Genomic DNA, 25,096 nt, shown 5'->3' with positions numbered 1-25,096 from the left:
AGCTTGGAGTGTGCCAGTCTTCCCTCTCTCCCCGGTTTTTATCGGAGCGCTCCTGCCCCTGTGTGGAGGGAGGAGGGCTGCTGGGAGCGGGGCAGGCTGCCCGGATGATGATGCAGCCCGGCTGGGCGGTGCCGCGCTGGGACTGTCCCATTCCAGGTACCGGGGGTCTCAACTTTCCACGGAATATCGATCGCTTAAAAATATCTGGCATTAGAAATTATTTTAAGGTCAACAATGAGGCAATTCGTGACTTATTTCCGTGTGAAGCAGGTTATCTGTGTAGGAGTGACAGGAAATCAAGGCTCTTGTCTGTCTATCTATCTATCTATATCTATCTATCTATCTATGTGCTCTCAAGTTTCTCATCCTCTCTGTATCACACGATTAAATAAAAAAGCACCCATATATTATATCATTCCACACCAATTTAATGTTAGTTTAACACTTTTGGATGGTTTTGAAAAGCCGCCTCAGGGCGCACCAGCCCTATAAGAAGACAAACAACTTTCCAGTCAGCACTTGTTAAGCTCAACTGATTGCCACTGACAAATAAATAAATAAATGAATCAACACTTGGCCTATTACTGTAACACTGAAAAACAAATACATGGTGTGTAGAATGGATTCAGTCTGCTCTAGAAATCAGTCATGGTCTTCTCCTATATGCTCCTGTATTCACTGTGCTTTGTAGCCCATTTACAGCACATGTATGATTGTCTTTTATGAGCCACAAACAGGTATCCTTTCAAGGGAGTGGTAAATCCAGCTTGCAGGTTTATAGTTTTCAGTTTTTGCTTGCATTAGTGGACAATAAAGTGTTTGAATGTTGGATCTGAATGACAAAACATGGATGTAGTCAGTTCAAATGTCATGTAGACCCCGCAAAAATTCCGCACTCTTATAAAGGATGTATCATTTTATCTGTCATTACAGTCTATGTTAATAACAACAGGCCTACATGGAGCACATTATTAACTATCTGTTCTCAGAAGTGTTGTGTTTCCAGTGTCGCTCATTTGGTGCTGTTGACTGTAAAGTTGTTTGTCAGAGCTGATATGGCTCTCAGGAGGCTGTTCAAAAACATCAGAAGTGTTAAATTCTTTCTGACGGGTGTGGGCCTGGATAAACAGTGAGGACAGTGTGGAGCAGATTGACGTTGCATTTGGGAAGAATCAGAAATTCCATGGTACCCTGACATTTTTCATTTCGTCACCATGCCATTCTTAAAATGGGCAACACTGGTGAAAACTGGAAACTTGATCCGATGCAGGGAACTCCACTGACAGTTTGAAGAACAAATACAAAGCATAGGCACTGACGTAATTTGGGGGGACATGTCCCCTCCACTTTTTCAAAAGGCAGTTTTGGTCCTCAAGCAGTTCAAGCCCCCTCCCCTGTATTCAAGCCAGTTGTGTCCCCCCCCACCTCTGAAATCAAAATTTCATCCATGAGCATAGGTAGCTATCTGATGTTTCTTTGACATGATCTTAGAGCGTGGAGGGCCCACTCCAGTCAGTTTGGATAAAAAGCTTATGAATCTTTAAAAACAAAAAAAACATGTTCATATTTAAGGACGAGTTGTTTGTCCACTCTGATATGGCTCTGCTGCGGATGTTTAAAACTACCACAAGTGTCAGATGATCTCTGAAGGGTGTGGGCCTGTGCAAATACTGGCGCAGGGTTGATTTTAACAGTGTGGTGCCCTCCTGAAGCTGGGGACGGGCCAGGGGACAGAGAGCAGCTCTGCGGTGAACCAGCTGGCACCAGGAGTCGTTTTGTGGCGACTATACAAGACCCTCGATTCCTCCCAGCCCTTCCTCAGGAAATCAGTCACTTAGCCCATCAGAATGGCTTGGTCTTTTAATAGACTGATGGTTATTTTAATTGTACTGGATAAGTGGTGTTCATTGTTTTTAAAGTTTGTTGCAGCTCCACACTGAATAGTTAAGAACGTGACATTTAGGGATGTGATGGGCGAGGGCAGTTATGGCGTCTGTCCTCCCCGAGCCCATGTGTGTCACATTAGTGTGCAGCCTGAGTTCTTGATGAAGGAAATTACACACACACACACACACACACACACACACACACACACACACACACACACACACACAGCAATCTGAAAATGTAATAGATTACTTACCCCACAGGATTTCTATAGCAATCTGAAAATGTAATAGATTACTTACCCCACAGGATTTCTATAGCATAACTGTCTGCTTTCGGTTGTTTACGAACTTTTTTGCCACCAAAATAAATATATTTAATTTTTTTTTAATGACAAGTGAAAATATATCTATTTATCCATACATATAATTAGCTGTACTTTTCCCCCCTCTATTTTTGTTTTTTCATTTTTTAAAATTCTGCTTAATTTGTTTTATACATATATTATCGTTGGCTTACTGAAATTATATGTCATTTTAATTTGTCTTTTTTTTATTAGCTTTCTTTTCTTTTACTTTTTCCCCCTTTTTGTGTAAAACACATTGAGCTGCATTTTACATATGAAAGGTGCTCTATAAATAAAGGTTATGATTACTATTAAGTATGTCTGATTGCTGTTTTTCACATTAACTGCAATGGATTACAATGAAGTTTTTCTTATGACTAGTTTGTTTATTTGACAGTTTCACAATAAGTCACAGTTCAGCTGAAACTCTAAAAAAGAAAATGCCAAAGAAATTATTGTCAGGATAACACAATAAAGCCCTATAGGGTTATTTGCATTGTGGTCCACATTTTGACAAAGTTATAGGCCATGATATTCTTTAATCATGTATTCAGTTATTCTGCAGCCTGACACAAACACACACACACACACACACACACACACACACACACACACACACACACATACATATACTGTGGCTTTATGTTAAAATGTGGTGCTACACTAAAATATTCCACTAAATAGGTCTAAATTCTCTTTCCTACTTAGAGATGTGCATCAATTATAGACAAAAACTTAATAATTAATGTCATGTTGTCAGTCTCTTCAGTGCTGCCACTCATATGTTTCCTGCCTTCGCAAATTCACAAATTTTAGATAAACTGGACTGTTTTTTTTAATGTTTACTGTTCAGTGTGTGTGGGTGGATGTTATCAAGGTTCCTGTGAGTAAATTTACAAAAACATAAACACAATACCAGGTGCAATTAAAGGCTAGATGTGTGTATTGATGGCTGTGGACAGACTTCGTTCTGAGTTTCATCTTTCCTGATCCCAGGGAAGCTCTCTCTGTTGTACTAAACTCCACAAGAAACAGCACCTTATTTGGTAAATATAAACAGGAAGTTTTTTTTTTCTCCCACAAACTTATCTAAACTGATGTGAGTGGATAGTCCACTTGCTACGATCACGTCAAGAAAACGTCACATCCATGTGAGCTTTGAGTGCATCCCTCACATCATCTGTTTGTAAACAAAGATGATATTCATTGCATCAAAATGAGTTTGCATCATTTACCTGCTAAATGCAAGAACAACAGGTGATGAAATGAACAACGTCAGTTTACTGGGGAAATTCTGAAGTGCAGCCTTTCACAATGTGATGACGCTGGTCACAAAATGAACACTACCGAGCTGAATGTTTTATTTGAAATGAATATAACTGAATTGTTAAAGCTGCTTGAAGGCGAACCAGATCCAACAGGGCCAATGAACATTTCCAAGCTCAACACCGTGACAGAAATATCCCTGTGTGATCACGGCTGTGAATAAAGAACCCCAGAGAGAAAATGTTAAAAACAGAAAGACAGAAAAACAAGCCTTTTAAGAGCAAGCAGAGGAGGAAGATGTAATTGAGGAGGGAGAGGGGAACATGAAGTACTTCTTGGAAAGAGGATGTTTTCAGATCACAAAACACGATAGGGAGTAACTCTGTTGTCCTGGATGGTTTTCGAAAGTGAGCCAACCGCTGGTGAGGAGAGAAGACGTCATAGAAATGAGCCTGCAAATGTATCAGGTTGATTCCCAAAAGACATTATGAGGCATCACTCCCATAATTCTTAATCGGATCACGTTCAGGGCATCAGTGCGTTTTGCCCTACATTTGATCATCAGGCTTCCAGACAGAGCTCCCATTTTGAACAGAAACTGGTGTAACTAAGGGTGAAGTTACTGGGGACCCTCAGGACACCCTCAGGGACCCCGGGTGGTCCCTCAGCCTCTATTTGGGAACCACTGAGCCGTAACATTCAAATATAATTAACTGTACTGTCAGAAAACCAACCAAACCAACGAACAACTTAATCAGTGATGGAGGCAAACCTAAGTAAATACAAATAAACTTATGGAAAAATACCTTTGTACTAGAGTTGATAAACATCAATAAAAAAGAGTAATGTTTGTTGTTTTTGTTTCTACAGTAGCACTGGACTTGCTGATCTCTTCTTACACTTTGTGCTACACAAATAAATATATACTTTCATAACTTTTTCTGTTTTTTTCTGTGTCTCTTAAGTTCATTTTATGTCTTTTGAAATGTCCCTTTAAAGTTTTCACATGTGAAACAAGTGCTGTCATGCCAATGCCAGGTGAAAAACAGAGGCAGGTGTGCTCTGAATTCACACTTTTCATGAGCATGACATCAGTCCAGGAAGTTGTTTTTGGTGAGATCACACACAGTCACTGGATGAAAGCACCGCAGATTGGGTTTGGTTTTGGGACGTGCTGGAATATTCTGCCAGTGATAAATAAATGACTTAATCTGCTGTTAATCTGCAAAATTGTCCCATCTTGTATGTTTTATTTGTGTGAAATGTTTATTCTAACTCTTGTTGTCAGTGCTTGTCTGCCACTTTCAATTGTGTCTTTGTAAACGACCCAAATTTCAATAAAAGTGTTTTTGTACTGAATTGAATAGAACTGAATTGGACTGAACGGAGCTAAACTGAGCTGAATAGAATAGAATAGAATAGAATAGAATAGAATATTTTCCATTCACTCAAAATTTCGGAGCTGAGGGTGTAACTTGGTCTAAGTACGGTGGTGATTTTGGTCCATTATAGGGAGGGAAAAAAATATGAATTTGGGGGTAATATTCCAAGAAAAATCTCAGAAATTCCAAGAATACGGTTATAAATTTCAGAAACAAAAAATGATTATTCTCTGAGATTAAAGTAGTAACTTTATAAGAAAAGCTCACAAAAAACTCTAAAATTCTGATATTATAAAGTCACAACTTTACAAGAAAAAAAAAAACTCAGGAAATAGTTTTTCTTATACTATTGGACTTAGTAACAGGGAAATCCTGGTGATTTTAGCTCTGAATCACAATATCATCATCAGCATCTGGATTTTGAAGAGACATTGCCGTGACATGGACCGTTTCAGTGGAAAACAATATTGTGATTCTGGGCTAAAATCGCCAGGATTTCCTTGTTTCTAAATCCCATTGCAAAGCAGAATTTGATCAAGCCTGACACACAGCAGTGTGTAGCTGATCCAGCCCAAAGTAAAGTCAATTCATGTGGCTCCTTGACCAAAAAGCAAAAGAAACACTATTTTTCAGTGTTTTTTCTCATATATTTGTGACTTTATGATCTCATAATGTTCTAGTTTTGTCTCATGAATTTATGAGCTTTTTCCTAATAAATTGTAGACATTTTTCAGAATATTAACCCTCCCGTCTCCGAGCTCCATAACTTTTTTCTCCCTTACAATGCCACTAATACGCCGTCGTAGTCTAACAGTGTAAGGATATGGTAATTAACTCTCTATGAAGCCTACTGTGAGTGCGTGCGTGCGGGCGTGTGTGTGTGCATGTGTGTGTGTGTGAGCAGAGGACTCTGCCCTCTTGTAGGGGGCGGGTTCCTCGCGACCGTGTGCAGGTTTACAGGAAATATGAGTATCAGGAAGTAAGAGACCGTATGAGATTTGCTGTATCGCCAAAAGTACTATTTAGCTTTAAATACTTTATCACCGGGTGCAAATACCCAACACAAAGTGTATTTTACGGCGTGTTGACCGCGTGAACTCATTTCATGTCACTTTCTGGGCGCTGCCTGCGAATATCCAAGGTAGGATTTAGTTTAGATGAACTTCACAGCGCAAGTTGGAGTAGAACAAGTTGCGTTGTGCTCCATTGTAACAGAAAACGTCGCCAGTAAAGGACATTGTTGCCGAATTTTGTAGCCAGTAAACTGGGTGGAGGGAGGTGGGAGAAAGAGGTTTTCACCGTAGCCATAAAGTTAATGCCACAAAAAGGGAAGGAAGCAGCGTGGCTGATGTACAAAGAAGTCGACTGTCACTTCAGCTCTAAACAGGCCAGGCCATAAAGAGCTAACTAACCACTTACCTTACACTAGCAAAACCAGCTGAAACTGTATGGCTGCTAACCTCTGCATGGATTCTGGGCTGTTGTGTGTCCGTGTTAAACGAATTAGGAGTGCACATAACAACAACACAGGGGGTTTAACATCAGTTCACACCATCAGAGGTCAGGTAGTGTTGAGCAGTCACCATCAGTGCCACCTCAACCCAATGTGTGGACAAATAACTATATAACTAACTACTATAAATGAAAAATAAAATTAATTGTTATTAGGCATAACCGTGGGAAATATGTTGCATGTGTGTGTGTGTGTGTGTGTGTGTATGTGTATGTGTGTTTTGGGGGGTGCAGGAGCAGCTGAGCAGACCATGAACCGTGTCCCGCTGCAGCTGCCGCAGAGCTGCGGGCCCTGGGAGCTGAAGGAGCGGCTCGGGACCGGTGGCTTTGGAAATGTCACACGATGGCAGAATAAGGTACATAACATAGACATTTAGAAGATGCAAAAAAAAAAAAAAAGAAAGAAAGAAAGAAAGAAAAAAGATGGCAACCTAGGAACCCGTGGTAGAGAGCTAAAAAGCCTGTATTAGTACCTTTCTACCACAAGAGTGCCTTGATCAGAATCTGTTTTTGTGCATCTAATTTCACCATCTTCATACTAAAGAGCACCTTGTCGGATTTCATTTATCTTCCCAAGATGATGCACTCCTCTCTCTGTTTCTCTACATGAACATTTATAATATTGCTTCTGTGCACTTGAGAATTAGCACAACCTTCCTTCCTTCAGTTTGCTGAGGGAAGAGCTGTTTACTGAATTGGTGCACTATTCTGATGAGTTACTGTATTTACTGGTACTTTGGTGTTTGTCGTCACGGATATGGCGTGACCTGCATCTACATGATGACCAAGTGTGATGTGATGATGGTTTTTTGGTCAGACATGACTACTTTGTACCTGCATCAAGAACTGACCCTTATAAAAAAAAAACCCACATGTGAATTAAAAGCACATGCTGTGTGGAGCCATGTTGATTGTATAAAGGGAACTGTTCTGTTTCCTGTGTGAAAATGAAACTTCAAATAAAGTTTTCACATCTGAAACCAGTGTTGTCAAGTGTAATGGCTGGTGAAAATGTGTTTGAAAATCAACATGTGCAAAAGGCAGATGTGCTTTGAATTCACACTTTTCTCATGTAGGTTATTTATACGGAGGTATGACATCAATCCAGGAAGTTGTTTTTAATGATATCACACCTAGTCACAGGATGAGAGCGCTGCAGATTGCATCCTCGCAGCACAGCATGGGAACATGAGCAGATCCACGTCCCGTAGCAGGCCTTCCTCTCTTTCTCTACCCCTGTGCCTCTGTTGTGTTACTCACCCAGACTTTCAAAGCAAACATAACAAATCCTGGCTCACGCCTCACATGAAAGCAGTCAAAAAACGATATTCTGAAATGAACATGAAGGGGAAATCCTTTAACTGAAGAGTCTGTCAGGAATCAAGTCCTTATGTAAACTAAGATTTATTATTAACAGAATTAATACAAACAGATGGCAACAGTTTCCTTCTCCGTAGCTGACCCCCACTTTGTTTACTTTCTGATTTGTTGAACGGAAAATACAATATACTGGACGGATGCAACAAATTAATATCCTTTAACAAATAAACATGTAAGACATTTGTATAATTTGAGCTAAACGGTGCCTGTATTTTGAGTTATGATGAGCCATAAAAGTTCATAATGAAAAATTTCAATCAAATCTCAGAGAAACTTGGAAAAAAAAAAATTTAGGAGGCCAAATAATGAATATTCCAGTTTAACCTGATATAGGTGTACTCATATCTTTGCCTGTTATTAACTATAAAGAAGGAGGCACTGTTTAAGAGCAATTGATTATAAAGATTGTATTGATTATGTATCACAGTTTCACCACAGTGATCACAGTGATTGCTAATCAAGTGAGCTGTGGGAGGAAGTGACCGGGGTGGAAATGACAGAGGGGACCTGCCCAGCTGGCCCCTGTTGCCTCTGCCACCAGCTCCGTGATGATTAAGCTTCCTGTTTAGGAAATTCCCATTCTCCCTGGCTCATTGGCAGTACCATCAGCTATTGTTAGCTCCGGCAGTATCCATGATCGACATGAGAACAGTTTGGGGAATTAGGCTGGGAGGCTTTTCCTTGATGATGCCATGAATGAGATTATTGGACTCTTTATTGGACATCAACCAGTTGAGCAGAAATAAATCACCCTCTTTAAAAGTCCTCTTTACAAGTAAAGTCCTCTTTACAAGTAAAGTCCTCTTTACAAGTAAGCAATGTTTGTGCTATTTAGCCATTATAAAATACGAATTGTTGTAAACATTACTGTAATTAAGCAGAAATACCTCGGTCCAAAGATACTGTAAAAAAAAAAAAAAAAACAGTCATTGTAAAGTATTGTTTCCCCTAATTCAGTAGAAATGCTTTAATTTATGGGCACTAATGAATGAACAACCTGTAAATAAATAACTCAGCTCGCATTTTTCTCTCTCTCTCTGTGTGTGTGTGTGTGTGTGTGTGTGTGTGTGTGTGTGTGTGCGTGAATGCTCGCAGGACACTGAGGAGCAGATTGCCATAAAGCAGTGTCGTCAGGAGCTGAGTGAGAGAAACAAAGAGAGATGGTGTCTGGAGATCCAGATCATGAGGAGGTCCGTTTAACCCTTTGATTTACAGCACAGGCTATCCAAACCCCTTAGAATAGCATTACATCGGTCCAAAATGACACACATATACAAGTGTTTTGTTTTTGTTTTTTTAGTTCATATATGCACCAGAGATAAACATGAAATCACAGTATTTAAACCCGAAGGAATTGTAGTGTAGTAGAACAGCTCAGTAGGGCTTCGTGATATAGCGATATTATATCATATTTGTGATTTATCAGTATCGTGATATAAGACTTGATATCATCTGGGATTTTGGACACTGTAATACACTATATTACCAAAAGTATTCGCTCACCTGCCTTTACTCATACTATGAACTGAAGTGCCATCCCATTCCTAACCCATAGGGCTCTAGTTTCCCGGCGCAGCGCGGGGTGGCGCAGTGAGGCGAACCCCACGCAGAGCTAGTTTCGACCGGTGAAACGGCAGAGGCGAACGGTTTCCAAGTTTCGCAGGCGGAGGTTCGCCGAGATGGGAGTGGTGGCGCAGCGGGGGGAGGTGCCGACAGATTCGGCTTGGCGCAGTGACAGTTTCGTGCCAAAAGGCTTCGCCGAGGTGCGCCAAAAGCTCGCCATCTGAAACCACGTCTACTTTCAGCGCAAGGCGGAGCGGAGCCGGCGCAGTGGAAGTTTGGCTGGCTGGCGCACATCACCAAAACCTCACAATCAGCACAAACGGTGCCAATCTCCTTTGATCTGACATCAGCTGTGACGGGACAGTTGATATGGAGATATATGTATGTGCTGATTGTGATCGTAGCATTGAATAGTGTTTTTTTCGGTATTTATTGCATCGTTCATGTGCCTGACATTCCGGGAGCCTGCCTGTGAGGTTTTGGTGACATGTCCGCACTGCTCGCCGGTCTCCGCTCCGCGCCTGTCTCCTGAGCTCCGCTCCGCCTGCGGCAATAGACCTCCATGTCAGCTGTGTAAACTTTCATTACGCCTTCACACAGCGCATTTTAAAGGCAAGGACAGGGGCTCATTTGATTGGTTAAATGTGAATCGGCTGTGTCAAACCCACTCCACGCCTTCTCTCCTCCTCTCCTCTGGTAGGAGGGACGGTGGAGTACTTGCGCCACCGAGAACGGCGTGCCAAACTTGGAAAATCCGCCTGGCCACACCCAGTTGGCGAAGCGCATCTGCGCTACGCCCCCGCCTCGCCTGGTCTGCGAAACTAGAGCCCATAGAGTTCAATATGATGTCGGTCCACCTTTTGCAGCTATTACAGCTTCAACTCTTCTGGGAAGACTGTCCACAAGGTTGAGGAGAGTGTTTATAGGAATTTTTGACCATTCTTCCAAAAGCGCATTGGTGAGGTCACACACTGATGTTGGTCGAGAAGGCCTGGCTCTCAGTCTCCGCTCTAATTCATCCCAAAGGTGTTCTATCGGGTTCAGGTCAGGACTCTGTGCAGGCCAGTCAAGTTCATCCACACCAGACTCTGTCATCCATGTCTTTATGGACCTTGCTTTGTGCACTGGTGCACAGTCATGTTGGAAGAGGAAGGGGCCCGCTCCAAACTGTTCCCACAAGGTTGGGAGCATGGAATTGTCCAAAATGTTTTGGTATCCTGAAGCATTCAAAGTTCCTTTCACTGGAACTAAGGGGCCAAGCCCAGCTCCTGAAAAACAACCCCACACCATAATTCCTCCTCCACCAAATTTCACAGTCGGCACAATGCAGTCTGAAATGTACCGTTCTCCTGGCAACCTCCAAACCCAGACTCGTCCATCAGATTGCCAGATGGAAAAGCGTGATTCATCACTCCAGAGAACGCGTCTCCACTGCTCTAGAGGCCAGTGGCGGCATGCTTTACACCATTGCATCCGACGCTTTGCATTGCACTTGGTGATGTGTGGCTTGGCTGCAGCTGCTCGGCCATGGAAACCCATTCCATGAAGCTCTCTGCGTACTGTACTTGGGCTAATCTGAAGGTCACATGAAGTTTGTAGCTCTGTAGCAATTGACTGTGCAGAAAGTCGGCGACCTCTTTGCACTATGCGCTTCAGCATCCGCTGACCCCTCTCCGTCACTTTACGTGGCCTACCACTTCGTGGCTGAGTTGCTGTTGTTCCCAAACGCTTCCATTTTGTTATAATAGAGCTGACAGTTGACTGTGGAATATTTAGGAGCGAGGAAATTTCACGACTGGATTTGTTGCACAGGTGGCATCCTATGACAGTTCCACGCTGGAATTCACTGAGCTCCTGAGAGCGGCCCATTCTTTCACAAATGTCTTGTTTCACAGTCTGCATGCCTGAGTGCTTGATTTTATACACCTGTGGCCAGGCCAAGTGATTAGGACACCTGATTCTGATCATTTGAATGGGTGAGCGAATACTTTTGGTAATATAGTGTATGTTGGTATGGCAGAAGTGTCATCTTTTCCTGGTTTTAAAGGTGGATATCATTTTCTGTTTGAGTTGTTCTGTTATTTGCCTCTACCTGCTTGGTCATCTTATCCACGTTACTAATGATTGTTTATAGGAAATCTTTTGTCAGTAAATATCTTATAAATCCAGTGGTCATTCCTAAAATAGCGGCACAATATCAATATCAAAGTATCTGGTCAAAGATATTGCGGAACTGGATTTTGTCTATATTGCCCATATTGGCCATATTGCCTCATAGTGAATGATAAAATTGTTTGATTTTGGATATCCATTAATAAAACACCCAGCTGCGTCTTTTTTGACCAACATCGTGGATTTTAGGGTTAAGTCGACAGATTTGCTCAGACCTCTGTACTTTCACCTTACGTTGTCATTTTTTACTTCAGGAAGCATCACAGTAAGTCTAAGATTTGCAGCACAAAACATAGACTCGCACACACAGTTTTCAGGCGCCTCAACTCAGTCAACAGAGATTTGATCTTAATTATGCATGAGATAATCCATTTGCAAGATTTGCAAGAGTTACACCAGTCTAAGATTACCATCTAGACAGGCCCAAATAATCCAGACCAAATTTCCCAACTACTGGTTTGTTTGTTTTGTTTTGTTTTTTTGTCTGGCCACGGCATTTTGCCTACGCTTGGCCCTCTGTTTACAAAGGATTCAGTCTTTCCGCAGCGTTTTAGCCACTGACTGTATTTATTTAACTCAGGGAGTCGTGGAGAAGCCTTTTGCCATTCGAGGTCTTTCATGCCTCGGCTAAAACCTCTCTCTGGCATGCGAGACTAACACTTGTCCTACATGTTTTGACTCACCATGGTACATTCCAAGACAAGCGGCGAGCTTATGACTTTGACCTTTTATTTTTATGTACGCATCTGTTTTGGAAATTGTCTCAAAATACAAAGGGGCTAAATTTGTATCCTGAAACAGTAAAAAATCAACCACAACATTAAAAAATCATGACAGTATGGCAATTTGGGCTATTTTAGTCCATTGGCGGTTATTTCTGACACGATCATACGCCGCCTCCTCATTTTGTTCTACTTTGGTGTGCGTGGTGAAGTGCCAAGCAAATCTTTGCAACGAGAGTCTTTGAGTTTGGGTGTCAGGTCCCTGAGGTGGGATGGCGGCTCGCTACAGTTTCGCCTGTGACCTGTATGTTTGTTTTGTCATTAGTTGGAGTGTGTTTGGGTTTAAAAGCATATATTTATTCAGGTCTCGGTTTAACAAGTGTGTTGTTTTCAGGCAGACATGGTCACAACCACAGCCCTCTTGTGCACCCACGCTCAACTAGTGGAAAAACCACAGGGCAGGGGACTCATACATGGCAGCGTACCATTATGGTATTATAGCCACTTAACACACATGTACACACACATACACTGCACACACACGCCACTTTCAGAATGTTTTTGAGGTCCATACATATTTATAGAGTGGGCACGACATTGCCTCTTCATCAGTAACATATGTGATCAAAAATAAGTGTCAAAAATAAGTGGAAAACTGTTTGCTCAGCCTGTAGTCTCATGCAGATTTCCTGTTGAATCTCACTTAGACTTACTCCACTCCTATCATAAGAGATTTTCAAATGACCCCAAGAGAGCTACAAAAGAAGTGAGAGAGTTGTTTTCCATATTGAATAATATAATTCTTATCTGCCCTGCATCAGAAGCAGTCCTGTAGTGAGAAAAATATGGCCTACGTTATTATTTTCTGATCATATTTGGATTAGCTGGCCTTCGCTGCAACCATCCACACCTCAGAGTGTACATGAATCTGGCCAAAAACTATAAATCTGCAAGGGGAAAGGAACATGTAGTGATAATGTGGTAACAACTGCTTATTATTGTAGTGATGTCTATCATCTGAACGTGCCGCCTGCTATTGTAGCTGTTGCTGCACACTGATTACATGTTGTATGGTGTTATGGTTCCAGTGTGTTGAAGAGAAAACCCTCAAACTCTCAAACAGAAGTTTAATACGTGCACCGGCGTGTGGAAACAGCAGGTTGTATAAAGTGTAAGACTATACAGAGAGTGTCACTTTGAAAACTGTTGCTAAGGAAAGGGACAGTCTGGTTTGATTGAAGGTCAGGAGAGGCATTCCTTTGATAGTTAAGATACATCGGTTTTCTTCCACACCAATGTAAAACATCTGCTTGTTTTGCTGGTTTTAATTTGTGTTAGTTATCTTTATATTTTTCCTGTGTTTTTTTTATTGGGCTGTTTTTAGAGAGCCTCATTCTATAGCAACAGAAAGAGGCAAAGAGACAGAGAGAGAAAGGGCAGAGCAGGTCAAAGAGGGCATGCAGTTTAGACGATGCCTGAGTGTTTAACCATCTGGGTGTCGTGGTTCATATATTGCATGGATGGCTCAATTGTAAATTAGGAGATGAAACTCACTTGACGTTTACTTTTCCCCACCTAATCACAAAAAAAAAATCTGGGAGGGGATCCCTTCAAACAAAACCTTCTCAAATGGCAGTCCATCTTCTGTTGCGCATCTATTTTGGGGAGTTTTTGACATAATATAGTTTGTGCTAAAAGAAATAAATAGATCTAATCACTCTGAGTCCAACCTGAATTGCTAGGATATGCTCCGAATCGAATCAGCTGGACTGTGGATTTTTTGTCAGTATTTTTTTTTTCCCACTGTAAAAGTGATAACTTTACATGTGTTTATTCAATGTATATAAAATTTTGGCTATAAACTATGAGTCGAACTGTCAACTTGAATTGCGGTTGTGCAAAACTTGAAGTAATTTGAATCTTTAAAAAAAAGTTCTTAAATCAATTGCCAGCAAGTGAATCATGAATTGAATTAAATCTCTGTTAAGGCATTTTATGTCTTTTGTCTTTTACATTATAATTTCACAAGAATGTTTTTACTAGGAGTGATGAAGTTGTGTGGGTTTTTTTATGTATTTTTATTTTGTCACTTATGTAAAGCGCTTTGTGTGACCGTGGTGTTTGAAATATGCTACATGACATAAACTTTGCCTCGCCCTGCCTTAATTCAAAGATTGTTGACTCCTTCGTTCTGTTTCCTCTCTCAGGTTGGATCATGTTAACGTGGTCGCAGCTCGGGAGGTTCCTGAGGGAATGCGGAGGCTGGTGGCCACCAACGACCTGCCGCTTCTGGCCATGGAGTACTGCCAGGGAGGCGATCTGAGAAAGGTCTGTTTGTACCCGAGTATCTGTTAGGGTAGGAAATTAACAGTAGCTTCAAGGGAAAATGCCCTTGAAAAGCTCATAAAATGCCTCTGAGCGTCCCTTTGTTTTTTCCTTTGTAAAAGCAGAAGTGCCATAAAAGTAATTAAAACAAGAATTTGCTGGCACCACACAGACAGCAGAAGGAAAAAAAAAAAAAAAACTAACCCCACACAAAGCGCCACATCGACAAAAAGCAAAAATAATTCAGCAGTTGAGGAGTGGAAGATGAACTGCTTAGGGACAGAGAGAGGGGAAACAGCATCATCCCGGCCTGCCATGAGTTTCCAGCAGTTGGAAAGACGTGGGATGTGCAACATTTTGATTTAAAGTAAAAAAAAAAATAAATAAAAAAAAGCCCGCTAAAATGACTAAAATACCCCCAAAATTCAGATGAAGGTCAAAAAGGTCCTCTGAAAAGAAGTTAATTTCTTACCCTGGTGTAAGAGTATTTTTTCTGTGTCTAGCGGGTTTGCTCTCTGCCAGAATGTAAATCTCCTTCCTGTTTCATGGCGTCTGACTGACATTAACACAAAATCCGTGTAATGGATGGAAAATGCTTCTTTTATAGAGGGTCGTGTCTTTAAAAAAGAGTGGAACGTTCCAAAACGTTTACAAGGAGGACGGATTCATGTGGAATAAACCCTGAGCCAGGACTCTCGACTGTGTATCAGATCCCTTTCTGCCCCACGATTCACAGTGTGCACGTATCAAATGTCTGTGCTTGTGGCCTCTCCGCAGTATCTCAACCTCCTGGATAACTGCTGTGGAATGAGGGAAGGGTCTGTTCTGATCCTGCTACGTGACATTTGTGAGTACGCGGCACAAAATCCCAAGTTCTAATGTGTGTGCTTAATAGAGCAAGAGAGAGAGAGAGAGAGAGAGAGAGTGTGTGTGTGTGAGAGAGAGAGGGAGAAAGAGAGGGAGAGAGAGAGTATTGAACAAATTGTACTTTGTTGCTTCGGCAAAATTGTTGATGAAACTTTCATGCCAATAAAGCGATTGAATTGAATTGAGAGAGAGAGACAGAACAAGAGAGAGAGAGAGATTCAATAATTGGGTGATTGAGTGAGCTGGCAGCGTGATTAGCTTCCTCTAGTGTTGAGGATTTGGTCACTCATGGTGACCGGTATCATGATGTCATCAGTGAACCAAAACCGCAGCCCTTAGTCACGATTGCGCCATGTGACAGTCATGCAGAAGCGTACGTCATCTATCAAAGACGGCCTCACTCTCTTTTGAAAGCACGCTGCAAGCACACACACACACTCACACACACTCACATAAATGCATACTATATATCACTCACTGTATAAACAGATTGAAGAGAAGACACATATGGTACGGATCACACACATTCATAGCGTCTTGCCTGGCTCGCTTAAAATCATACGCGTGCATACACACACACACACACACACACACACACTCACACACAGAAACTCCTTTTCCTGTTATCCATTGGCGGACATTTCCTGAGAGTGAGTGAGACCATTAAACTGCACCACCAGCGAGGAAAAAGACATTCAATCACACACACCCCACCCCACCCCACCCGCACAGCTCACACACCCATCCTCACATACGCCCAGCCCACTCACCCACCCTCACACACACACACACACACACACACATACATTAGGGGCAAAAAGGCTGTGAGTTACGCATCACTGAGCGCTCTATGCCAACGCACTAACCAGTCAGCCTGTGACGCACAACTGAAGTGACAATATTGTTAAAATTGTAAATGAGACAAGGCCTCTTGGGTTGTAACCTCAGTCACTTAACATTAATGTCTGCATTTACATGCGTGTGGAATAACCCGGCAACTTGGCCTTTTTCTAGTTAAGATCTTATTCAGTTTAACTTTCCCATGCACATTGAGTGAATACTATACTGGGCCTGTACTTAGTAGTATTGCAATTCTACCACAGTCACATTATTAAGTCACTGTCGTTTTGACTCAGAAAAATACCCTGCTAAGGAAAATAGTTCAGTTTTACATGATTGTGACTCTGTATCAGCTGCTATAGTGCAGTCAGTCACTTTGTATCACCAGGTGTCAAAGTTAAACACGGTGGCGTGATTCATGTATAGAAATGTGGTCAAAATGCTAAGATGCAGATGCAGAATGCCTCAAAATAAGCAAATAAGAAGTATGAAAAGGTGCACCTGCGAGCAACCCTCATCATATTTGACTGAGTCTGCTTCTAATATAAGAGGAGGAAATTATAGTTTAACAGTAGTAGCAATAGTAAATACTGCTCACTGCAACTTTTTTTGTGTGTGTCTTTTTTTACATTAAAAGGACATCGTAAACCAAAACTGAAATGAGTAAGATGTTTACATGCCACAGTAACTTGTAAAATATCTGACTAAGTTCAGGCATTTTAATTGGGTTCCTCATCGTTTCAGTATGACATTAACTCGTCGTAATGTTTGCATTTCGCAAACCGAGAGTTTCTTCAGTTCTCTCTGCATGCAGTATATATGTTGCCAGCGATTTGGTGCAAAACAAAACAACAACTCGGTTCCTGTGCATCTCTCTTGCCCTCAGCCTCGGCGCTGACCTACCTCCACAAGAAGAGGATCATCCACAGAGACTTGAAACCTGAGAACATTGTGCTGCAGCAGGGAGAGAAGAGAGTGAGTTGAATACCGTCCAACCTCCCTGTTCTCAAAAAATACAGCCCAGACCACACCAAGAAAGGTCACATACAAGCTAACTGTTATTAGTTGGTCCACGTGGAATAGGAATGTTTTTCCTTACTATGTCAGGTTGTGCTGCATGTTAGTTTATAATTGAATTTAAAGTGGAAAGTTAAAACTCAATTTATGTCCCAAGCCCTGCAATTACACAAGGCTTTTGGGATTGTATTCCCCTTAGCTTCCTTTGTTGGCCTCCCTCTGTTTCGTTTACTATGTAATAATATGAAATCCTGTCCCACCACCCAAAAGGAAGTGTGTTATATAACAGAGGCCAGACTTTTTCAAGACGTTCACTCTTGTTTAGGCACACGCCGCTGTATTAATGAAGTTAAACTAAACAAGCTGTTTCTCTGTCAAGTAAACATTTTCTCATAAATCTCTTGTTTTGATAGTTTGTTTTTTTTTTTCATATCAGATGACAGTGTATCCACCACACTGACTCAGTTGTTAATTTACTTTGTTGCAACAGAAGTTACACAAAGTGAAACCATCAAGCATCAAAGCTTATGTCTGTCCCGTAATATGTTCCTGAGCCACTCAGGGTTAGGTAATCCCATAGTAGTGACAAGATATACACAAATTTATAATTTTTTTCTGACTCTCTCCACCAAATCTCAGTTGATCCATAAGATTATAGATCTCGGCTATGCGAAGGAACTGGACCAGAGCAGCCTTTGTACCTCATTTGTGGGAACTCTGCAGTACCTCGTAAGTGATGAAATATAGGCAAACACCTTTTGCATAAGTGTGTGTGTGCACATAAGCACCAAGTTATGTCCCACTAACAACTCAACCTGTTTATTTTTTCTCTTCTTGCAATATCCTCTGATCTTCCAGGCCCCAGAACTCATTGAGAGACAGAGATACACAGTCACCGTGGACTACTGGAGTTTTGGGACTTTGGTGTTTGAGTGTATCACAGGATTTCGCCCCTTCTTACCAACCTGGCAACCTGTTCCCTGGTACCACAGTCAAATTAATCCGCCAGCAGACTGAACCACAAAATTTGCATACTGATCTCAATTTAATATGGACTTAATTAAGTTCATTTTTGACCTCAGTCAGAGTTAATTCTAAGTAATTACCTTCTTAAGCAAATGGTTTATTTGTTGAAATGTAACAAAAGCCATTCTGGGGAAGTGAAGTATTGATTCTCTACATAGATCCCCAAATAAAGGGAGCATATGTCAAAATTTGTGCTTTTCATCCTTTTCAAATCTCATCCCCCTGATTCCATTTCAAAGGAGCTTTATATCTCTACTGCTGCAGTCTTGTTTTTGAAGACTAAGCTGCATAATGGCCTTTTTTTCTCAGCAGTTGCATGTGTGGTAATGATAAGCTTCATTCCAGAACAATATTATTATTACGTGCTTGGATTTCAACACACAAAGAAAATAAAAATGGGATTTGCGCAAAGGAAATAATTGCAGGAAATGAGAGTAGTGCCAACGTCAATGCCCCTGATTCTTTGCTAAAATGAATGGTGACAGATTAATACACGACCAATATATCAGTCGACCCATATTATTAGCCGATGTTGGCCTATCAGATATATTGGTATCATATTGGTATTGGCGTATATGTTGACCGACATACGCCAATATGAAATGCTATATCTGTGTAAAAGCGGTGCACAATCTACATAGAAAAGGTCTATTTTCTTGCCAGCTCAAAAATTCAATACATTGGCTGCCATAATGGTAGTTGGTGAATTTTTCCCCCATAAAATCGGTGTTGATAATTGTCTCAAATTTCTGATATTGGTCAGGCCTAATGACAGATATACACGTCCAAAGAAACCACTTTGTTTCACATAATCCATCTATTTCTTTTTTTAGGCACAACAAGCTGAAGCTGAAAGGGAATGATGACATCGTGGTCTACGAGGACCTCACAGGAGAAGTCCGTTTTTCCAAGCATCTTCCCCAGCCCAACAGTCTCAACAGGTAACACACACACAAACACACAAATGCTCACTCATTATTATAAGGATCTCTTGGCAAAATTGCATGTTGTGTTTTACAGTTTGCTGTTAGAGAGGCTGGAGAGGTGGCTGCAGCTGATGCTGAAGTGGTCTCCCCAGGAGAGAGGCAAAGACCCCGACTCCACACCCAGCGACTGCTTCTCCCAGCTGGAGACCATCCTGCAGCTCAAGGTCCCCTCATGCACTCACTTTGCCTCACATCTCAGACACAACTGGTCTAATTTTGAGGAAACTCTGTGCAGTGATTCATCTTTGCGGTGTATTCCAGTATTTAAAACTTTACACTGCTTGGCTTAATGGCGTCGTAACAAAGCTATAAACTAAAGTCGTATTTACAGTCAGAGCTGAGATTCTGCCTTGAAAGAAATTTAGTGATAGAAAGAACAAAGTAAGGCATAACACTCGCTTTATAGCAATCGGCTCTGATTGCTATCATGAATGAAGGACATCATGCCCAAAACGTCATGCATCTTTCTTCCATCTTTCTCCCATTGTAATAAAATGTGAAATTCTTAACCTCAAATATGGTATCTGGGATATCACTGGTGCAATTTTGATGAAATTTGGAGAGATGATGCATTTTGGCATTCTGCTCCAGTGTTCCCAAAATTACTCTAATTGGTACGAAGGTATGACGTGCTGCTTCACGTTGTTCCAGGCAGTACCTGCATCATTCGTGTGGGGGGGGCAACGTGCTTACTTGTTCTTTCTCCACCATGCTCAGTCTTTCTCAATCTCTTCTCCCACAGCTGGTTCATGTCCTGAACATGGTGTCCGCCAAGATCCTGACATACACCGTCTCGGCCAATGAGACGGTGGCTGACCTGCAGCTGAGAATAGAAAAAGACACCAACATCCCTCCAGCCAACCAGGAGCTGCTGCTGGAGGCCGGATTAGCCTTGGAGCCACAGGGAGAGGCCACGCAGTGCGCCATAGACTACACAGTAATATCTGACATAAACACACACAAATGCACACACGCTATTCTCACTTTGAATGCATAATGTGATGGTGAACTGTGTTATAGTGTTATATCTGTGTCTGCAGGAGATAGACGGACGACGGACAGACTTCCCTCTGGTCTTCTTGTTTGATCGCTCATCCTGTAATTATGAACCCCAGTTTGCCCCTCGCCTCCTCCCTGAAAACATACGCTTTGTCCGTGAGTACGCAGCTTTTCTCTCGTGAGAGCAGGAAAATACTTTTATAAAATCTGAATATCCGTACAGTGCACTCTCAGCATCTTCATGTTTTTGTGCTTCTGCATCTGTCAGTTCATTTGAGTTCAATCTGCTTTACTGATTTTAGCATGATGAACTAAATTACAACCGACTAAAATAATGAAAATGCATAACTACACATAACAATTAACACCCACTCCACTTGTCTGGCTGTGTGTTTCGGTTTGTCTCTGTGTGCGCTAATAAAACGTTTTTGGTACGGCGTATTATTTTGCCAAATGACTTTCGGTATTTATTTTTGTATGGGGAAGGAGTGTTTCTTTCCAAAGCGAAGTAAAAAACCATTCAAATAATGAATCCAGCCGTTTCCATCTCTAATTGTGTCTCTGTTGTTTTGTCTGTCTGTTTCATAGAAACGGACCCTTCGCACGTTCTGCCCTACAGCCCTCTGAGGAGGACTTGTGGCCAGGCATGGCACACCATCCGCTCCCTGAAGGAAGACTGGCAGAGACTGCAGCAGGGCCAGAAAGCTGCCATGTAGGACACAAACTCACACACGCCAAAGTAAACACACACACACACTACATCCCTATATTTGATTAAGGCATATTTCTTTCCTCTTAATTTCAGCATGAGCCTACTGAGACACAACTCATCACTGTCCAAACAGAAGAATGAGATGGTATCGATGCACCAGAGACTCACTGCCAAGCTGGACTTCTTCACCACCAGCCTGCACATAGACATGGACAAATACCAGGAGCAGAGAGCCACAGGGATCGGTACTGTCACACAAAATCACAATGACAGATAGCAGACTACTAAAGAGATTTAACACCGTAACTGCTAATGTTGCATTATCTCTTGCGAGCAAGCTTAAACCGTCAAGCAGGTCATTCACACCCAGCATCAGCGAAAGGAGGTGCAAGAATAATGTTCACAGTGGAGGAAACGATATTCTTCAGAAGCAGTGCCTATTTAACTCTATCTTTTAAGCAGCTGTGATGAATAAACATAAACTTATATTAAGACTTAAAGGAAAATTCCACCCTAAAACACATTAACACTCTTTAAAAACACGGGATTGGTGTTTTATTGTTTTAGGCTGCAATTGTGTTTTTCCATTGGTAAACGGCATGCACATAGAGAGAAGCTGTGGCTACCATGGAGCTTAATGGGAGAAAGAAGTGAGCTCTCCCGCTTCTATGCTGCATATCCCCTCTTGTATGTTTTTAACATTTCTGCAAATTGGCGAGTCCACAAAGAAGCTCTTGCAGATTTATTTTAGTGTTTGACACTGAGACATTGAACCCTGACTGCTAAAGCTTTGTGTTTTAGATCACTGATTTTTTTTTTCCCCTATTAAACACCATTGTAGCTGAGCTGAGACGATATCTCTGGGTTTTGGCTTTTTGCTAGTTACCCGCGGAATAAAAAAAATACAGCATCAAATCACAAAACAGCAATGGAAACACAATGTAAAATGCTCATCCGAGGTCTTAAAAAGTGTGTTAAGATTAATTTTGGGGGAGGGCGTTTTATTAGACAGGCAGAGGATGACATGCAGCAAAGGGCAATGACCGGATTTGAAGTCAGTCCGCTGCGGCTAAGTTAGCCTATATGGTATGCACTCTACACGGTGAGCCACTGGGGCGCCATGAATAGTGTATTTAATAGTGTTTGCTTTAGGCTTGAATGGGAAAGTGGTAGTGGATCATTGTTTACAATCTAAGATCCCTTATCTGGACTTGAATACTTTGTACAATTCGTTTTGCCACTGACTAATGGCAGTCTGGTTACTTTTTCCAGCGTCAGAGAAACTTCTTGGTGTGTGGAGGGAAATGGAGCAGACTGCTGTCAGCTGTGGTCAGGTAGAGTATTTATATGTGTGTGTGTCTGTGTGTCTGTGCACGTGTGTGTGTCTGTGACTAAAGCCCACGTGTGTGTGTGTGTTTCAGGCCAAGGTGAGCGAGCTGGAGGACGAGATGATGCAGCTGCAGACAGACATAGTGGACCTGCAGAGGCAGCCGTGGCGGAGTGGAGAAGCCCTGGACACACTGTAAGAGAGAATATGATTAGTGTGACTCCAGCTTAATAATAAAAACAATAAAACAGCTGCTTTTTGAAGTTTAACTCCCACCCCTCTCGCCCTCTCTGTCCTTTAGGGAGGGAAAAGCCATGGAGCTGTTCCGCAAACTTCGAGAGAAACCTAGAGGTCAGAATTTGACTTGCGTCTTTTCACTTTTTAGAGTATTTCCAAATTAAGCTAAACTTACCTCTTGTATCCCTCTCTCTTGTGTCCTGTGTCCTCCTCCTCTCCCCGGACAGACCAGAGGTGTCCAGGTGACAGTCAGGAGGTGGTGCGTCTCGTGGTTCAGGCTGTGCAGTTCTATGAGAGGAAACTCAGAGATTTCTACACACACCTCAGGTAAACAAAACACTACACTTTCATAAAACCCCAGAAACAGTTACAGCAACATGCAGGGCAGGGCACATGTTGCAGTCCTACAAAGACAGATAACATAGATATCAATGTATATGGAGTGGGCTTAGGGTTTGAATCCCTCCAAAATGAGGTTTGGAAAAATGAAATGAGTGAGGCTCTCCACTCCCTCAGTAAGTCTTGCAGAGATGCCTCTGAGCAAGACACTTCGAAAGGACTGTGGTTGCACTGGGCAGCTCCCAGGTGTGAATGTGTGTAACTTAGGTTTGTAATAGTTTTGTATTGAAACCGAAAAAGCTGTATTCTGTAGTCCTTGGTTCACTGAGTGGTGCATCGAGTTCATTTTTGTTTTCAAGCCAAACTTTGATACAACCTGAACTTTGGCCTAAAAACTGAGGTACAAACTAACCAATGAAAGAGATGAACCGTTACACCTCAAGTGTAACTGTGTGAAAGTGAAGCAGAGCTGGAAACACCATACTGGAGGTTTGGTTGGGTTATTTTAACTCCTTCTCATAATATTAGTAGCGTTGACTATCAGCCTGTTGAGTAGTTTTCATGTTTTTCCAGTGCTTTGAGATAATCAAACACATCACGTGATATCATTTGGACTTCAACCGTCAACCTTCAACAGTTTCTTAATTTAGCGTAGTGTAGTGTAGTTTATTATTTCACATTTTTAAAAAAAATGACAAACACCTAATAAAAAAGAATAAATAATACATGCAGAACATAAATAGTGAAAAGAGAAAACAATAACTTAAAAAAGAAATAGAACAGAATTCAATACAATACAATACAATACAGTGGGCAGGTGGAGCTTGTCTGGTGCCCCCTCTGAAATGAACCACACTACATAAAAGATAATACAAATAAGCACATGAAAAAAACAGTAAACTAAGCTGTTGCAAGTGTTCAGGAAAGGTGACGATGTTACAAGTGCAGTGAATCTATTAAGACAGTGACTGTGGTTATGATGTTGCATCGCTTGATGCTGCAAGTGGTCCAAATAGAAAAGTAAAGTTAGTTTCTTAAATGAGTTTAGACTGGTGGGGTTTCTAATGTGACTTGGTAAGCGGCTGTTTCTTCATTTATCCAGGTTGAAGACAAGATTTTGTGGAAGACAGGTTCATTTCTGCTGATACACTGTGAGTGAAGCCTGTGTGCGTTTTGTGTGTGTGTGTGTGTGTGTGTGTGTGTTGCAGTAAGACGGTGGTGTGCCGACAGCGTGTGATGGAGCTGCTGCCCAAGGTGGAGGGAGTGGTCCAGAGGATGGCGGAGAGCGAGCAAGTCCTCATGAGTCTGCAAGAGAAACGACAGAGGGAGCTGTGGAACCTGCTGAGAGTCGCCTGTGTGAGGAAACATGACCTGTCTCTCTCTCTGTCTCTCTCTCTCTCTCTCTCTCTCTCGCTCTCTCTCGCTCTCTCATTGTGTCCCCAAAATACACGCATAGATTAGAGGTGCTAATTAATTGTGCATAATAGTATATCATTATTTCAGTTTCCACAGCTAATAATAACAATAGACTTGTGCAAGTACAGCTTGGCAGTGAGTCTCTGGTGCATCGATACCATCTCATTCTTCTGTTTGGACAGTGATGAGTTGTGTCTCAGTAGGCTCATGCTGAAATTAAGAGGAAAGAAATATACCTTAATCAAATATAAGGGACGTAGCATGTGTGTTTACTTGGGCATGTGTGTGTTTGTTCCTACATGGCAGCTTTCTGGCCCTGCTGCAGTCTCTGCCAGTCTTCCTTCAGGGAGCGGATGGTGTGCCATGCCTGGCCACAAGTCCTCCTCAGAGGACTGTAGGGCAGAACGTGTGAAGGGTCCATTTCTATGAAACAGACAGACAAAACAACAGAGACACAATTAGAGATGGAAACGGCTGGATTCATTATTTGATGCAGTACAGTAAAATAATTTGGGACCTCAAATTATCAAGATTTAAGATCTGTGATTAATAATCAGTGATCACACTGTGTCAAAATAAGAACTTGATCGATACTGGAGTTTTGTCGCTGATACAGGTATCAGTATGTGGGAGTAAAAAAAACTTCCAATCACAGTGTATTGGCTGATATATTTTATACATAAAAACATTTTTTTACAAGCCTCATGTAAACAAATACTTGTAATAAAGACTTGTGCCAGAGGCTTGATATTTTACCCACAAAAGTATTACTAAC

The 25,096-nt window shown here is 41.7% G+C and overlaps 1 protein-coding gene across 2 annotated transcripts in view; it reads left to right on the top strand.

The window, feature by feature from the left end:
• Positions 1 to 5,861: 5,861 nt before the first annotated feature.
• The window catches only part of ikbkb (inhibitor of nuclear factor kappa B kinase subunit beta), a 23,463-nt gene continuing 4,228 nt past the window's right edge, over positions 5,862 to 25,096 (top strand). Inside the window, exons 1-19 of one of the 2 annotated variants that reach the window (XM_030059387.1) lie at positions 5,862 to 6,022; positions 6,634 to 6,749; positions 8,869 to 8,963; positions 14,438 to 14,558; positions 15,333 to 15,402; positions 17,149 to 17,237; positions 17,919 to 18,008; positions 18,138 to 18,262; positions 19,139 to 19,246; positions 19,326 to 19,455; positions 20,034 to 20,228; positions 20,332 to 20,446; positions 20,879 to 21,002; positions 21,096 to 21,247; positions 22,275 to 22,336; positions 22,424 to 22,524; positions 22,631 to 22,680; positions 22,794 to 22,893; positions 24,114 to 24,261. In XM_030059387.1, coding sequence (XP_029915247.1) covers positions 6,645 to 6,749; positions 8,869 to 8,963; positions 14,438 to 14,558; positions 15,333 to 15,402; positions 17,149 to 17,237; positions 17,919 to 18,008; positions 18,138 to 18,262; positions 19,139 to 19,246; positions 19,326 to 19,455; positions 20,034 to 20,228; positions 20,332 to 20,446; positions 20,879 to 21,002; positions 21,096 to 21,247; positions 22,275 to 22,336; positions 22,424 to 22,524; positions 22,631 to 22,680; positions 22,794 to 22,893; positions 24,114 to 24,261 — 1,980 coding nt within the window. In that variant the 5' untranslated portion in view covers positions 5,862 to 6,022; positions 6,634 to 6,644. Of the gene's footprint in view, positions 6,023 to 6,628; positions 6,750 to 8,868; positions 8,964 to 14,437; positions 14,559 to 15,332; positions 15,403 to 17,148; positions 17,238 to 17,918; positions 18,009 to 18,137; positions 18,263 to 19,138; positions 19,247 to 19,325; positions 19,456 to 20,033; positions 20,229 to 20,331; positions 20,447 to 20,878; positions 21,003 to 21,095; positions 21,248 to 22,274; positions 22,337 to 22,423; positions 22,525 to 22,630; positions 22,681 to 22,793; positions 22,894 to 24,113; positions 24,262 to 25,096 lie in introns of both variants that reach the window. The other variant, XM_030059388.1, reaches the window with a different exon arrangement.

The sequence above is a fragment of the Myripristis murdjan genome, chromosome 9 (assembly GCF_902150065.1).
Source record: "Myripristis murdjan chromosome 9, fMyrMur1.1, whole genome shotgun sequence".
Lineage (NCBI taxonomy): Eukaryota > Metazoa > Chordata > Actinopteri > Holocentriformes > Holocentridae > Myripristis > Myripristis murdjan.
Note: the sequence above shows the minus strand (reverse complement) of the source record. Positions and strands in the feature narration are given on the sequence as shown.